Source organism: Homalodisca vitripennis, chromosome 3, assembly GCF_021130785.1.
Source record: "Homalodisca vitripennis isolate AUS2020 chromosome 3, UT_GWSS_2.1, whole genome shotgun sequence".
In the NCBI taxonomy this organism is placed as follows: Eukaryota; Metazoa; Arthropoda; class Insecta; order Hemiptera; family Cicadellidae; genus Homalodisca; species Homalodisca vitripennis.
The window spans coordinates 117,093,029-117,111,584 of NC_060209.1; the positions used below are offsets into that span (position 1 = coordinate 117,093,029).

The following is an 18,556-nucleotide window of genomic DNA, read 5'->3' on the forward strand; positions in this document are numbered from 1 at the left end:
CACTAGTGGAGACAACTGGTGTCAGACGAGGCTCACGAACATATGTCGATTTTCATTCACAGTTTCATGAACCACATCACGTGAAATACAACATTTTGTGAGAATCCGATCCTGATTCAAGGATACTCTAATTATTCTTGATTTCTTAAGTTCTTGGAAAAAGAGAAAATGGTTTTAGATATTCCTGTAATGGTTCTAAAGTAGATTCCCGGCTTATCCCCATATAATCAATCCTCCACCCTATACAAACATTTTAAATTTAAATCCTTATGATACAATATATATCTTTTTTCAGAAAAACATTTATTTCTTTTAATTAACTGATATGTATAGTTAAAACAAAAAAAAAATGTTTTCAGCGTGATACTAAATTTCTAAGTGCGTTTTGACCCTAAATAAATATGATCAAAACCTGTTGTATTTAGTCAAATTTTATAACAAAATCACTTCTTTTTTAATTTAGAAAATTTATATGGGCTTTAAACGTACCATGCATTGACCTTGTGCACAGTTTCATTTTGTTAACTTAAAGATGCTTTTGAATTATTTAAGTAATGTTTTTGGAAATATTAAAAACTGCATAAATATAGTTGAAAAGTATATTTAAAACTTTATTACAATAAAATTAATCATCTAAATAAAAAAACTAGGTATGTCACAATATTTGAAGTAATCTTAACTAAATGACAAAAAAATCTGCACTACAATATGATAGCAATTGTGCAACTATTTTGAACCAGACACAGATATCACCTTGAACTGTTTGAATAAGTGATCAGACTTCAGTGGATTGTGTAAAAAAATTATTTACAAACAATATTCAACTAGATAATTTAGTTGAAATATATTCAACAATATATTATACTAGATAATTTATTTAAAATATCATAAATAATTTTATTTTTATGATTATCGTTGTTTCTTACAGTGACAGGTATTTTTAGTTCTGATGTGGTTTGTTTAAATTTGTTTAGTTCATATTTCACTATCTCAGCCTAACAAGTAATTTTATTTAGGATTTGTTTTTAAATGAGTAAACTCAAATAACAACTTCGGATCTTTTGCAATTTTATTAACATGCCTAATCTGCCATTTCTGTTTGCATTGTGTGAATAGAACTAAATTATACTAAACAAGAAGCAACAAGCAGGCAATGCCCGATACACAGCATGACACTTGATAAAATTTAAATTTTATCAATAATAAGACACTTGTGTAGTATTGTGGCAAGTAAAGAACTAAATGTGGCATATAAATAACACACTGTTCTGTCAAAACCTGCTAAGGAATCCTTATAAACAGTGCCTTAATAATTATGGTAGTGGTTATAAGTAATTGACAAGTATTTATATATCTACTAACTTTTCAAGTGTTATTAAAGATTTTTATTTATTTTAAAACTTGAATATAACTAGGTTTGTAAATAAATATGCACATCATGAGGACTGGAACAGTTGCCTAAAATGTTACACAATTAGGCAGGGGTTATTATAAAACATCTTAACCTGCACATTTTGTAGAAATTGCTTATTAGAAAACGTATATAATTGCTTCTTATAACTTTATTCTTAGTGATAAAGTTTTCCAGTGCCACTAAATTGTGTTCAGGAATTATTATTTAATATGTACTGGTGTTTCTCACCTTGGTTGCAATGTTTCAAAAAGGTTCAGTCAGTCTCACACAATCTCTTTTTAATTTTATAAAAGTATTGTGGTAGAGCAGAGAATCATTGATAATTTAGTTAAGAAATATAACAGATTAGAAATATCCTACTAATATTATAAATGCAAAAGTTTGAATGTTTGGATATTTGGAGGTTTGTCCTCGAATCACGCTGAAACTGCTATACAGATTGTGCTGAAATTTGGAACAGGTATAGCTTTTGGTCTGAATTAACATTTAGAGTGCTTTTTACCACCCATAACACATTCATTTCACTAAATAAAGTCGAATTCAAATTGAAAAATTAGTTTGTTTACATTCGAATGTTATGATACGAATGAAACGTAGAACGTTTCATAATTCAAATTACACTGGCACTAAACAGCTGTTGACAGCTATAATTTGACAAACTTTCTGAAACATCTGTTTACATTTAAATTTTATCAATAATAAGTAAACAGTGCTTGATCGGTAGTGTAATGCAGATAGTAAATAAAACATTAATACAGGGTGAGGCAGTGAAACGGCACGATTTCGATAGTGGTTGTCGGGCGCGGAGGGGGGTTGCGAGAGTGGGGGAAGTGACCTTGGGCGTCTAGAGTGGTGGAAGTTTCAGTAGCCAAAGCCATGGAGCGTTGGTCGAGTGCGCAACGTGCATATGCCGTAAAGGCATATTACAAAAACGCGGATAGTGTGGTTGGTGCTCAACGCGCCTTTCGTCGTGAATTCAACCTGCCGCCACGGGCTCCCGGGCCATCAAGGAAAGCCATTCTCCTTTGGGTTAAAACCTTTGAAGATACTGCTAGCACAACAAAGAAAAGAGGCGGCAGCACAAAAACAATCCGGACACCCGAGAACATTAATCGTGTGCGCGAAGCGTTGGGACGAAGTCCGCGAAAATCCGCGAGACGGCACAGCGCAGAACTTGGTCTCAGCAATCGATCAGTAAGACGGATTTTGAAGAGTGACCTTCACTATCATCCATACAAAATTCAGGTAGTGCAAGCCCTTAAACCAATTGACTACAATAACCGTATACGCTTTTGCCAGTCAATGCTTAACGTTATTGAACGAAATGAAGAAAGAGTGCATAACTTATGGATGAGTGATGAAGCCCACTTTCATCTTAGTGGGTACGTAAATAAGCAAAACTTCAGATATTGGTCCTCAGATAACCCGCAAGAACTTCATGAAAAACCTCTCCATTCTGAAAAAGTAACAGTCTGGTGCGCAATGTCATCTCGTGGAATCGTGGGGCCCTATTTTTTTGAAGATGAAGATGGCAACACAGTGACGGTAAACTCTGGACGTTATGCTGACATGTTGACCATTTTTGGTCTGCCTGGAATTGATCGACATGATCCAGATGCTGAAACACTCTTCCAGCAAGATGGTGCAACAAGCCATACTGCTAATGTCTCAATGGAATTGCTCAGACTTGCATTTCCACGACGTCTAATCAGCAGGAATGGCGATTTCCCCTGGCCTGCCCGTTCACCAGATCTGACGGCACCAGACTTTTTTCTTTGGGGCTACCTCAAGTGCAAAGTCTTCCAGGAAAATCCACCAAGAACAAAAGAAGACCTGAAGGAGCGAATTCGACAGGAAATTAACAACATTCCAGTACAGATGCTACGAAACGTCATGGGACAATTTCATCTCAGGCTTAGACAATGTGTGCAAAACCAAGGACGACACCTCACTGACACCATATTTAAAAAATGATTGTTTTTAAGTTAAATCTTTAATTTCCACTCTTGTACTTGAGATCCATGTTCAACTATTATGATTTTACTTGTAAATAAATCTTTGGTGGTTTTACAAAATCCATGTTTCAACCAATGTTTCACTGCCTCACCCTGTATATCAATTTTACTCCAGATTGCGCTAGTGACGAATTTAAATCATCTAATGCATTAAATACTGTTATAAAACTAACCTTAATGAACAAAGTTATGAATGTTTTGACACAAGTTACTTTAAACTGGTGGGCTTCCTTGACACTGTGATATTACATTTTAACAATGGCTTACGGAAAAACAGAGAAATGAATACTAACATACCTTAACGATTCATTCTTTCTCTGGCTACAGTCCAAAATCAAGTGTAACGCAAAACTTTAATAACGATTATTTTGGAATGTTGCATAAATAACCTTAATAAGGATTTCCCCCTTATACCGGAAGTACATAAGAAGTAGGTAGGACTTCCCCCTAGGTCGTAATAGGCTTTTCAGTTCTAGCAAACTCAACTATGCCAACACGATTTTGACCAAAATAGATTTCCGAGAACTATATAATCGAACGTAAATAGTATTTTAATCGAGGCAATATGGCAAGCTAACCTGTGACATAGTAGGTAAGTGAATTTAAACGGTCTTAAGTAGGCACTTTTTAACCGAAGTAGGCATCTCGGTCCAATGTAAGTATATTTTTTTTTTTCTTCGTCAGAACAACAAGGCAAACTCTACTATGGTACTGAAAATATTTTAGACCTTAAATATATGACAAGGACTGGAAATATACGCTTTTTGACTAAAGTAAGTTTCCGAGACCTGTGTGATCCGAGATTTGTGTTTTCTTGATCAGGATTACAAGGCAGATTCAGCTGTGACGTTATGTATGTAATTAATTAGAAACAGAAAAGCTCCTACACGTGCCAAACATGATATAATAATTAAGTTAAACTCTGATACTATTTACCATGAACTTAATATCTACCTGATGTATGCCTACTTACGTTTTAAAATGTTTGTAGGACTAATAAATAAATAAATAAATATATGTTTATTGCCATCTTACAAAAAATGCATCAGCAAAGTCAGATATACACCTAAGTGGTATAGTCTGGAGGCAATATTATTAATCTAACATCTCCCATCATATTCTAAAAATTGCATGCGAAGCCGCAGGTAACAGCTAGTATCACTATATGAGAATAAATATAATGTACATAATAATACATTTCTTACTCTTGCCACAGTGATTTATGGATGCAAGTACTTAACCTGCAGTTTAACGCTTAAGCTGCATAATAAGTGACATCACTCAACCATGTTCTGCAGAACTAACAACAGTATTTTCTTCATATTTGAGGTATTTTGTACCAAGTAACAGTATTACATTTTTATTTATATAGATAAAATAAAATTATGTTATTTCTCAAATATGTTTTAATTATTTCTATTGATTTTATTTATTACTTTGTAATAATATTGAAAACATATTAGTATAGAAATAAATACTTTGTAGTACATAAATTAAAGGTATGAATTGAACTATCTAGATGGTGGTACGTGCTATGCAGTTAATGCAGAAAGGCATGTTAATAAACAAGAAGAATGTGACAGTCGATCTCGACCAATCTTTTGAAGTAATGATTGATTTTGTTTCAAATGCTTTTCATGCAGACCAGTAACTGGCAACATTATTGATCTACAAACCTTTCTAGAAATGGTGGAGTATGAACATGATATGACTTCTGTCCAATAATTACTTATACATATTTTTTGAAGATTCACTGCATTTGAGATTCAGCATTTGACATTTCACTTGTTCTTGCTGTCAATCTCCTTTCTTGGATTATAAAAAAAAATCAAATTTATATTTTGGTGTATGTGGAAATGTTCTTGCTAAATTTAAATCAATTTCATCAAATAAAACCACAGTGGTTTTCTGATAATTTTGATACACACAGCGGAATCTGATGCAGAAATTTTATGGAGAAAAAAAGAAATTCAAAATGTTTCAAAACTAGAATGTCTACGCTACAATCTCCGAAGCAGTTTACATTTAGAAAGACTGGTTTGCCAGTTAAGAGCAGGCTGCACTAACATTAACTTAACTTTTTCCAATAACAAAAATAATTAAGCTTAACCTTATAACGTCACAGACGCTGTATGGCGCATAGACAAACTATCTCCAAACGGCAAAGACGCGGTTCGGCGCATCGACACAAAACTGCGTCTATAGCAAATTTAAGTTCCTTTTAAATCCGATCAATGTCACTAACGGTATGCGTCAACCATGTGTGTGGGTTATTGACCTATGTCAAGCGTCAAAATATAGCTGTCGCGTTACATTGTTTGAAACAATAGACGCGGTGTCTAGACACTCTCCCCGCCACACGGCACAGACGCCGTACAGCGCGCGCAATTTTGTTTGCAGTTTAGCTTCAGGTAGTGCGTGTCTAACCATCGCTGAGTCGGTTTCCTTCGTTGTGTTTTCTGTTATATAAAAGAACACTATTAGGTTAGTTGTATATTTACAATCATGCATTTCTTTTTTATATTTATCACAAGTGTAATTTATATAATTGTCTGGTAATGTTTATAGTTTAGCTAATAAAATTTTGTGTGCCTTTTATTTTGACTTTATTTATATCTACAATTTAATGTCCCATAAATATATGTACGTACAAGATAAATTTAAAATTTTTACTTTTTTATACTTACCATAATTATAGAAAGTAAAAATCAAAATGAACTTTACACATTTAAAATTGTTTTTTTTTTTAATATTGTGCTGTTTGTTGGAAGTCGTGAAAAGATATACTGACGTTATAAGGGTTAAAGCATTTACCTCTTATTTTTAAGAACAGTTTTGCAATGTATACCATTTTACATGACATGCATGCATCTAAATGATTTTCAGGTTTTATATGAAATTATAAATGGATTTTTTCAATTAATAAGCAACAATATTGGGGAAACCAAAAGAGACCAAATTAATATCATTGATCAATTAATATCAAATAAAATGAGCATTGTTTTTGTGCCAGTGCAGCCTTTATTGTGTCAGTTCAGACAAGAATTGTAGTACTTACCACATTGAAATCATACACAGTTATCTGGATTCCGGCTTCTTGGAAGACATCATTGATGATACGTCTAACTTTGTTCCATTCCAGCTTGTCCAGACCACATGCTATGCGAGGCATGGCCAGCTTGGTGACTTCGAACTTGCAACACAAGTCTCTCATAGCCTTCAGAGATTTTTCCACAGTTTCATATGATGGCTTTCCATTGCTCACCGACTTGGTCACCATGTAGAATATGTAACGATCTTTGTCTTTCAAATAAGCACAACCTCCCACATTCACGTTTTGGTCCATTAATTCAGGAACACATTTAAACTCATTTCTGAAAATAAAAAAATTTGATCTGTATTTTCTCATTCACTTCTTGGGGTGCAACAACAAATGCAAGTTAATGCTACGCATGTCCTTGACTCAAATGCTATTTTATGTACCAGGCTCATTAAGACTTTAGTTTAGAAATCTCTAAATCTTTACTTGTACTTAACCCTTTGAGTGCAGCAGCGTTTTGCTATATAGTATGCATAAAATGCCAAGTGAAAATGCCTGATTCTGCAAGGGTCTGGTTAAAAATTCATAACAAATTTATTTATTGGTATAATGTCTTGGGTTTTTGTTTTCTTTTTAGATAAATATATTTTCTTTATACATATAATACATTGATCACTTATTTAACGTTTTTATACAAATAAAAAAAATCATTAACAAAAACTTTATGAGTAAAAACATTTAGTTTTTTATTTTGACACAACTTTGTGTTATTGAAATATTTTATTTCTTCACTTTTAGTTATTCTATCTTATACTCCATTTAATTCTTTTAAAAAAGACATATTAACATTTTTTTATACATATAAATAAAGTTTTGAAAATAAATATGAAAATATGAACCACTACAAAACTAGAAATTTTCTAACCTAACCTAACACTCTTGTGTATTGTCTACACTGATAATGCTTAAACCTAATGCCTGCAATACTAGGTCTTCATTGTCAGCAATGTTTTTACGACTCACTGTTTATAAATATCACTGAACAAACACAAAAAACCTAAAAACTATACAAACGTTTTAGTAAAGTACTAAATGCTTACGATCGCCGTAACTTGCGGCAAAGTCATTGTTCTACTTACACACAGACTAGAAGAACATACACAAACGAAATAATTTGAAGATACTAACACTACAAACCCATTTACACTTAAAAACTTTCAATATAATTTGTGAAATAAACAGCAGCGCAAACAAAACACGTGACGGCTCGTCTGCGTAGCGGTCGATTCTAAACTCGACTGACGCGCTCACTTTATAACCGCCGTAAAAATCAGAATCTAACCAGAATGCAACAAAACCTACATCAAAAGTTACGTTGAAGCCTTTAGAATGTGTATATATAGTCATTGAACCAATTTAGATAAATACTATATAAAATATAAGCGTTACTGCAGAAGTCACTAACAGCGATTCTGGCATTTCTTGCATATAATGCGGGATCGCTGACAGCGATGCTCCGGCACTCAAAGGGTTAATGAGTATAATTAGTAAGGTGTTAATTTAAATAACAAATACAAATTTTAAAATATAACTTACTTGAACCTGACTGCTATTCCACTTCCCATCCTGAAATCTCTGGCAACACAGTGAGCCAATGATGCTTCTTGAGGGGCAGCAAACAAATCACCTTTGACTTCATGAACAATATTTTTGTTTCTTCTTCCATTGTTATTGTCATAACCACCTAGAAAAATTTATTTGGTATACTAATCTAATTTCAATACGTTACATAATAAAAATAATGTACGCAGAACGTTTTTAAAGTAAGGACTGTTTCTATTTTTCCGCAATTGTCACAATGAGCATACACACCATCTCCCCTGGCATTATGACAAAAAGGTCACAAACCTCGATGAATTAAGTATAAATGACTTCATCCCTATTCATAAGAAAGTGAATAGGCTACTTTTAAGGCATCTGGTATTGTAGAACTATCTGTGGTCACAAACTAACTACATGCACAAATCCTGATGGCAAAAGTTTCATTGTTTACAGCATCATTAACCATGCATTACTACCATTAACCCATTGCGGATCACTGACGAGCTGGACTCGTCACGCAGCGGCCGGTCCTAACGGCACGATGACAAGCTCAAGTCGCAAAAGCGGTCTGCTTTTAAATTTCTCTCCAAATAGTTCTATTAATGTCTGGTAGATCGGGCGATTGTCTTCACTTGTCAACTAAAGAGTGTTTAACAACGGTCTACGTTTAGAGTTTTCAAAAGTTTTATAAATATTCTACAGATCGCAGTTGTATGTCAAAATTGAAAAATCATTCATGTGAGTTTACTCTCTTCTTTTTAGTGCTTCTGATTGGGTGTTTGCCTCAGTTGTTATTATAATACTTTTGAGGTTAGTGAAACAGAACTAAACGACGCAGAAACATACATGGCGGGTTTAGTCTAGACAATGGCTCGGATGTTGTTATCGCTTCGCCCGAGCCGCTTTATTTAGACTATGATTCAGACATCGTCCCTGCCACCCCGGAACCTTGCTCACTTGTTATCGTTCTTACATCACGGACACCCCAGCAAACCCATGTTCTATCTGAACGAATACCTGCACAGCTGAATTTTCTAGTACACAATAGCGAGCGATACGATGTGGCGCACCATTGCTGTTCATGCGGCCGCTGACCGTAAATTAATTCGTGCGCCAAAACATTACGATCCGCAATGGGTAAAGGCTTGTTTTACTGATCTATTTTTATAATCTAGGTGTCAAAATGTTTGTAATTAGATTTAGCAACTTTAATTATTCTTTAAAAAATTTCTAATCTTATTAGTTTTTACAGCATTGAGTTTTAACCCTCTCTCAAGCATTCACCATCAGTTGTCTTGCCGAGGAGCACGACAATAAGGACTGATCGCCTCAGATCGCCGCCAACTGCTTTATGATTGTTCTTTGCCTTGTGCTTCCATCATAAGGCTATTTCTGGAGTGGCTAATGAAAATATCTATTGACAGTACTGTTGTCCTCGTTGTTGTATATTTTTACGCCTAGTGATAATATCTAAGATTAATATATTAAACATTTTATCGATCTCTTCATCGACAGTGATTTAGACGTCTGAACAAAATTCCTTCCAACTTCTTTTGCTATATTATATAATTGTTCGACTATTTTAACTTGCTGCAGCTACTTTTTTACTAATATACTGTTATACTGTTTTTAAGTTCTTTATAGAAAACATGTGGTCTCATTTTAATATAAGAATATCAACAAACATATCTATATTCATTTAGATTTAGTTTATCTTATAGACTTAATAATTTTTAAAATACCACATTATTAGAGAAAAAGTAATACCATTTATAATTATGTATAACTTGTAACGGTTAAGTTCAAATAGAGTTATTAAAATAATACACGAGTGTGTACTCCCGTGACAGAGCAGCCCAATCAATTCAAGACGGTAGTGCCAGAAGCGCATTCCCAACAACATGAAATCTTTTTGGTCTCATATTGACACTTTGAAGAGTTCCCCCAAGTTACCCCCAGTTATGTTTTATGACTCAAGCAGGGCAGCTAAACCTGATGAAAAATGTGAACTTTGCTCCAAGTATTTCAGATCCGTCTTCCAGGTGACTGATGTCCCTGTTCATTCTTTTGATTTTGGATATGAGCAGTCAATCAATTACTGCACGTTTTCTGCACTTGACGTCCAAGAAAAGCTAGAAAAGCTTGATCCAAACAAAGGGGCTGGCGCAGGTGGCATTCCTCCGGAAGTCCTGAAGTATTGTGCTCCTGTTCTTGCACCCCACCTTTCTGTGCATTTTAGAGAACTTCTTTCTGCAGGGATTTTCCCTCACGTCCTCAACAGAGTTTTGTTGTGCCCATTTTTAAGAGTGGTGCTAGATGTGACGTGAGAAACTACAGACCCATTGTCATCCAGTCAGTCTTATCCAAGGTCTACAAGAGTCTCATCCTTGACCATTTATACTTTCAACTGCACAATCGTATCTCCCCTAAACAACACAGCTTTCTTCGTGGACGATCTTCGGCCACCAACCTATTAATTTTCAGAAGTTTGTGATGGCAGCGTTCAGGGACTCTTCATAGGTGGACAGTATTTATCTAGACTTCAGCAAGGCCTTCGATAGCGTTAACCATAGTTTGCTGATTGCAAAGCTTGAGGGTCATGGTGTTTGTGGATCGCTGCTTCAGTGGCTTAAAAGCTACTTGATTGATAGTCTTCTCATTGTGAGGTGCAATGGAGGTAACTCGTGCCCTTTTCCTGTACTGTCAGGTGTTCCTCAGGGCTCTCTCCTAGGACCATTACTATTCACCATCTTCATAAACAACATCACCAGTGTGGCAACCTCTCGTTTCCTTCTCTTTGCGGACGATATCAAGCTGTTTAACATAGTCACTTCTGCATTTGATCAAGATGAACTCCAGCATTCCATTGATAGTATATGCAAGTGGTGTGAGGTGAATGCAATAGAGCTGAATCCAAAAAAGTGCGTCGTGATGCATTTCAACCGCAGTGAAGTGGTTTACTCTAATGGCTACGCAATCAATGGGAACAAGCTGAAGACGGTTGATGAGGTGAGGGATCTGAGTGTCATCACTGCTCCTTCCTTATCTCCTTTTCATCATCTCCAACACATTTCCTCAAAAGCTTCTTCCCTTCTTGGTTTTGTCCTCCACTCTACTAAAGAACTTAGATCTCCCCATACCCTCGTTATTCTTTATAAAACCATAGTTCGTCCTTTGCTGGAGTACTGCTGTCCTGTTTAGTCACCTCATCAAGCCCTTCACATTGAAATGCTCAACAGAGTGCAAGTCCGCTTCATCAGAGCTCTGGGAACAAGGCTTGGGTATCAGTACATGGAGACCCCAATCCACACCGTGGAGGAACTGTTTGACATCCAACCACTCTTTTTGCGACGGGCTTATCAAGACCTCAACTTTCTGCGAGAGCTGGTCAACGGCGATATAGACTGTCCTGACCTGCTGTGAGCTGTGACTTTCACTGTGCTGAGAGGTACTCGCTCAAAGTCAGTTTAGTTTTCAGTAGGCATTTCCAGCCAACTAATTATACTCAAAACAACAGCATATCCAGACTCCTGAGGACTGGCGAAGCGGCTTTTTCCTCTGTCAATTTCTTCGTGAATTTTTTTTTCCGGACGGATGCTATTGGGTTCCTGAGAGACTGGGAGTGATGCTTGGTGCATGAGCTAAGTAGTCTCTGTTTTACAATTATTTCCTATCTGTTAAAATACCTTGTTATTGTTTTGTTTGTTTTTTTTTAATACTTATTATCTATTGTTGGTTTTATTTGGATCTACTAGTAATATTTGTAAAATTGGTGTTGTACCATCGAAATAAATAAATAAACAGTAATTAGACCGGGAGAGGGTTAAAACTTTAACTGTATGACATCTTGAAACATGATCTGATAATATTCTTCTTCTTCTATGGGGCAGCCTATTGCCATGCACTTAAACCTCAAGGGTCTTTTGTGCATCCCGGCAGCAGAGCTTCAGGCTGACCAGTATACTGTTTCTCAGCAGTTCTACAAACCGCCGATAACAACAGTTGTTTTTTTTATGTTTAAAAACATCAGTTACTGATTAGGTCCTCCTGGAGAAATTCACCACTCTTGTCCAAACTACCACAGATGGCATATTGCTCTCCTGCTTTTGCAGGACAATCAAAGAGCAGATGTTCAGCAGATTCCTCCTGTTTGCTGCACATTCTAAAGAGCGAAACCTCCTGAAGGATACGGACTCTGTGAAGATGCTTCCTCAGGTGACCATGTCCCGTAATCAGACCCATAACCCGAGAGGACACCGATCTACTTGGTGAGAGAAGGTTAGACGCCACCCTAATGAAAGGCAACTGTAGAACCATTCTGCAGCCTCCACTTTCTCTCATGTTCAACGCAAGCCAGTTTCGAGACAGCCCCTAAGGATTCACATTTGGAAATGCTACAGAACAGTTGAGGTCCCATCATATTGGACGCTGAGCCCAAGTTGGCCAGGGTATCAGCTCTTTCGTTCCCAGGGATCCCCTCATGACCAAGAATCCAACAGTTACATCGTTGATTCTGACAAAGGAGGAAACGACTTGATATCAATCCCAGAGAGTTCCGTTAGTCAAGTCAAAATATCTTTATTTACATTATGTACATGGGTACAATAAATAGTGTCACTACAACTAAGTTACATAATTGGATGATTATAGTAGAACATGTTGTTGAATAAAATTCTTCAAATGAATAAAATGCTTTTCTAATTAAATAATCTTTTAACATTGATTTAAATTTCTTAATATCTTCAACTCTTGTTATTGTTTTTGGAATTGACTTAAAAAATTTTATTCCTGCATAAGAAGTTTTTTTTGTATAAAATTCTAAATTGTGTCGTGGTATTACTAATTCCTTCTTGTTCCTAGTATTGTAAGTATGGGTTTCACAATGAATTTTAAATTTAGATTGATAGGTCCTAACATACATAACACATTATAAAATATAAAGGCTATGCACTGTTAAAATATTTAGTTCAGTGAAATTATTTTTCACTGACTCATCCTTCTTCATTTTCAACATTATTCATAGTGCTTTTTTTTGCAAAATTAGAATTTTATTTAGGTTTTGGTTTGTGGTTCCTCCATACACTCCTATCCCATATGCAATGTGGGATTGAATATGTGCATGGAAAACCATTTTTAGTACTGACAAACTGCATAAATAAGAACCCTAGTGGAAACCGCTAGTGGAAGAGGTTTCTTTCCATCTGACCAATCCTCCCTAAAAGGTGTAACAATCCTAAAGGGTTTGTCAAATGAAAACGTTTGTGGCATCTGATCAGAGATCATGTGCAGAGCAATCCCTTAACCTTTCCAGCGTTATTGACGCGGATCCGCGGAGGGCCACTACAAGCTCAAAACGTCATTGCCGTGGATCCGCGTTTTTGCATTCTTTATTTTCTTACTGCTATGTTAGTTGAATATTTTGCTGCTAGATGGTTCTAGTAGTCATGCGACATACAGACGGGTTGTTCCGCCTTGAATTCTGTTACAATGGGAGTGGCAGTTGCTTCTAATTGGCCAAACACTGTCTAGCGGGCGTGGCCCCGCGCCTTTCACAAAGTCATTGACGGGATCTCCCGTCAAGACATCTAGCCAGTTAGTTATTAGGAAGCGTCCGGTACTCGCATATGTATTTGGGTTATCGCTAATTTTCTGTAGTGTCCTATTCTTTTTAAAGTAAATTATTCATATTATATACAGCAGTTTCCAGTATTTATTTAGTGTTTTTTACCATCATTCGTGTGAATGGCGAATCCAGACGATTCGGAATTTGAAGATTCAGTAATTTTGAGCAATTACTTGGTCAACCCCAAACTTTTTCATATTTTACTACGGTCATAAGGATGTTATCAGAAAGCAAGAAACATAATTCAAGCCCCGCAAGGCTGTCCTACAGGTTGCCGAGCGATAAGAAGGTTCAAAGTCCACGCGATAACAGTGGCTTGCGGGAGACGCGCGGAATGTCATTTGTGACAGACCGCCAACAAATAAACACTCTTTGTCTACTTTTGTATTTTTCTAATTTTATTGGTTTGTAATATAGTATATGTTTCTCTATAAAACTGTGTTTCATTCCCATACTTACTGAATAAATAAAAAAATATTGGTGACAACTACACTGCTATTCTACGATATTCTCAAAAGTTAAAAATTATCCTAGGAAATCCAAAAAGGGCTAAACAAATTTTATTCACCGTTAAATAACTCTATTTTGACATACAGAAACGAAAAAAAATTTAACTTTACACATTGGAAATTTAAAAAATTTGTAACTTTATTAAAGATCAGGTATAATTTTTCATGACGCTTAAAGGGTTAAATCTGGATGCTAATTCTGCAGTGCCCACTGCTGCAGCCCGAGGCCGATCAAAGTCCTGCCTGCTGAAAACAGTAGGCACTCCTCCTGGCCATAGCTCGAATAACAATATCCAAGGGGGTGAGATTGAGGCAACAGTCTAGAGCTGTGCAATATGCATATATTTATATATAGGCCTGTATGTAAATATAGGATATATATATATGTGTGTGTGTGTGTGTGTGTGTGTACATTAAAATAGTAATATTTTGTTAATTTCTTCTTCATAAGATTTTTAGAGAAATTGATAATGGCGATTATTGGTTTTGGGGAAAGAATTTAGAGTGACAATAACTTTTAGGTCCTTGTTTTTTATTGGATTATGTGTACTACATATTAGGCTATATGTAGAATTAGAAAACAAATTAGGTTCATAAGCTTATCTGCAATAAAGGACGGACAAAATCTATGTATTGTAGATAGGTAAAAAATAAATTTGTTTTATGTTTAATCACTTAGGTCTGATCACTTCTAACTATTTAATCACTTTCTTCAGAAGACTCTTCATGGATACTTTCTGGCTCAGATTCTGGTGACAGTTCTGATTCTCCCTCCACCTTTAGGCTTATCATTTGTTCTTCACTGCATTCAGCACCTTATCCTTATTGGTCTTGAATATTCTGTGGAGCCTCATCAGAGATTACACTTAGGCATTCCATGCATCAATTTCCAATTGTATGCTAGATACATTAACTTTGACCAAATTCCTTGTTTGTCCCAGTAATCTGCTAAGTTCTCTCTAACCTTAACCATTATATCTAAACCCATGTTCTTTGTTGTGCCACAAATAAAGCTTATTGCATCAAGCATTTCAATAGGTTTGAGATTACTACCTTGTACTGCCGGATCAAGTACATACCTGCAAGGTGAATAGATAACACACAAAATTCTTTCCTAACTTTGAACTTAGTCAAGATTGCCTTTTTTTGGCAGATTGCAGTAGGGAGGTTGGTAACTTCTCAATGAGAACTGTCTCCGAGGCATTGAATTTTCTGACCACCCTATGAACTAGAGGGTCATTGGATTCAAAGCCGTTATCAAATGAACAATTGGGTTCATAAAATCAATCACTCTGTCACAGAAAACATAATCATTGAGAACTCCCTTTTATATATCAGGCTTGAGGTATGATTGCCCATTTTCACTGACAGTCAATGTTTGTTAGATAACTTTGTTTGACTGCAAACTCTGAAGGCACAAAAGATTGCTGCCCCATCTAGTATTTCCTGGCAACTTCAATGGAATCCTATCTTTGAATGCCTTTTTTCAGCTGATATTTCATTAAACAATGCTAATAAAACATGGCTGCATGAACTGTTTTGACAACCTCAACTGCATTTCCTATGAAAGTTTTAACTGTATGACAACTTAATATATCTGAACACAATAGTTGTAGTTACTAGGCATCTAACAAGTACAATATGAGGAAATTTGTCCTTTACCAAATGCAATGCAGCTTTCATGTTAACTGCATTACCACCAATCACCACCAGAAATTTTTCAGCTCCATACTTCTCTATTATCTTTATCATAAGTTGAGCAAGGTAATCAGCATCGTAACTGTTGCATTTAGTCATCACTAACTCAACAAAAATTGGTTCAGGCTTTGAAATTATGAAGTTTAAAATTGATTATATTTTGAGCTACTCCAGCCATCAACCTGCAGATGGAGATTTTTTGCCTCCTCTAGTTGCTTATCTATGTGTCACCTTGAATTGCTATATACTGTGCATCTAAATAAGTAAAGGATAGCCAATACCTTGTAATTTACTTTTAAAATACTAATATAAATACTTTTAAAATACTTAAAATACTTTTACAGTACTTTTTTTTAATTTCTGAGGGTACTTGAAACACTTTTATACATTTCTTTCTATCTTGTTAGAATGTGACTGTTTTTTACTCTTTAAAACAATATTTAAAAGAGACCCCTTCCCCTTTTAACCCATTGCGGATCGTATTGTTTTAGCGCGCGGGCACCAGCGGGCACGAATTAATGTACTGTAGCGGCCGCACGAACAGCAATGGTGCGCCACATCATATCGCTCGCTATTGTAAACACTCTTAGTTGACAAGTGAAGACGATCGCCCGATCTATCAGACACTAATAGAACTATTTGGAGGGAAACTTAAAAGCAGATCGCTTTTGCGACCTGAGCTCGTCATCGTTAGGCCCGGCCGCTGCGTGATGAGCCCAGCTCGTCAGTGATCCGCAATGGGTTAACAGAGTTCCAAACAGGTCCTTTTTTCTTAACTACTTCGCACTTAACACTGGAAGTGTCGGTCGACCCATTTGGTGTCAATGAGGTCACTTCTAAAGTGCAATCGACACTAACGGGGTCGATTCGTAATATACCGATAAAATGCAAGTTACCGGTCACAGAACTTTAAATTATATATTAATCTATTGCTTATGAGTTGCTTTTTAATGTTTTGTGGTCTTTGATTATCTTTTGTGCTGTATCTAGATAGCAACCATAACTTTATAAGCTGTCATTGTGCTCGATCGTATCTGTGTAGCGGAGATTGCTGGTTGTAAACAAATCATTTCTTGTTTGTTCGGGAGTGCGTATACGTGATTTGTGTCCAGTTTTAATATAATTAGTTTCATTTTAAAACTAGTAATGGCTGATCCATGTGGATCTAGTGAGATTTATAATATTCTCATGGAATCTGATGTGAGTGATTACGTTGAATCTGAAGTGGAAAATGTCGCAAGTACTTCAAAAAATTGTCTTACTGATTCTGGACTCGGATGAAGGTAATTCTGACATTTACGATAATTTTAGGGATGTCAATGATCTTACTGACTTTTTATCAGGTTCAGGTGAAGAGTATGAGCCTGATTCTTCTGAATTAGAGACAAGTGATAGAGAGGAAAGTAGGCCTAACCCTAACATAAACAATGACGATTCGTCTGAAAGTTTTACAGACCAGCCTTGTCCTAGACAACTTCCAGGTAGGCCTATCAGGCCACAATGGCTTAGGGTTTACCCACCAGGAGATCCCATTGGTCTTCCTGATAAATTTTGTGTCAGAGATCCGGGTATCAAGAACTGCCCCCCCAGATATAGTTCTCCACTTGACTACTTCGCTCTTTTTTCACCCAGGCTATCTGGTATTTGCTGGTTAGAGAAACAAATAATTATGCTGACAAAAAAGTTCAGGAAAAAATTGTAAATGGGTCTATGAAACAAACTTCTCATATAAGGCAATGGGTGTGTCACAATCGCAGAAATGAAGCGTTTTATTGCTCTCGTCATTAACATGGGCTTGATCAGAAAACAGAATGTTAAAGACTATTGGTCAACTACAAAAAACCAGCACATTCCCTGGTTTGGACAAATGATTGTCATTTAACCGTTTTGCTCTTTTAGATGCACAGGAATAAATATATTAAGTCTTCTCAATAACAGGTTGCCGGTGCCATACCGCCACTGTTGCCACTCCCCCTTCCCCCACCCCTTGACACATGGCTTCCCTCCCATTCAGTACCTCCAATCATGCCTCCCAAATCTATCTCCTAGCTATTTCTTTATCCGGCCTCTACACAAGTGAGAAGTTATTAATTTAAAGTTTTTATTCATCCAGTAGCAGAACTACTGAATTCATAATAGGAATATTATCATCTGAAAATATCATCATAATATTATTTAAAATATATTATGTATAATAGCTTTTAATATTTTAGTTGTCAGTACCTTTATACTATCCTATGAATATTATTTATTATAATTTAACCTTAATCATATCTTTAGAATGTATACGCTGGAAACCTTACATAGTAATCGTTAAATAATCAATATTTAGGAATTATTGATTATTGCCAATATTAAGTCAACACATTATAATGTGGGGTTTTTCACAAATGCCATAATTAAAACATTAAATTTTAGAGGTTATTTTTTAATTGGCTTAAGTTCTTTCATAAAATACACAATTAATAACAGGCTTTATGAGTGTTGTAGGAATTCAACTAACTGTTACGAGCAGTTAAAAGATAACACTTCCTTTTTTTATAAATTCCAACTTTTTGGGCGCTTAAGTGCTTTGGGAAAATTCTCGGACAAAAGCCCATTTATAAATGTCCTGCCCACTGGGTATTTACCCAGCACACATCACTTACTGGTGAT

General features: G+C 35.8%; 1 protein-coding gene across 5 annotated transcripts in view; it reads right to left on the reverse strand.

Annotated features, from left to right (window-relative positions):
- The window catches only part of LOC124357382 (ankyrin repeat and ELMO domain-containing protein D-like), a 121,698-nt gene that overhangs the window by 17,797 nt on the left and 85,345 nt on the right, over positions 1-18,556 (reverse strand). For all 5 annotated transcript variants that reach the window (XM_046809136.1, XM_046809133.1, XM_046809134.1 and 2 more), the window contains 2 exons: positions 8,066-8,213; positions 6,488-6,803 (listed from right to left, as the gene is read on the reverse strand). In XM_046809136.1, the coding sequence (XP_046665092.1) occupies positions 6,488-6,803; positions 8,066-8,213 (464 nt within the window). The remainder of the gene's footprint in view (positions 1-6,487; positions 6,804-8,065; positions 8,214-18,556) is intronic.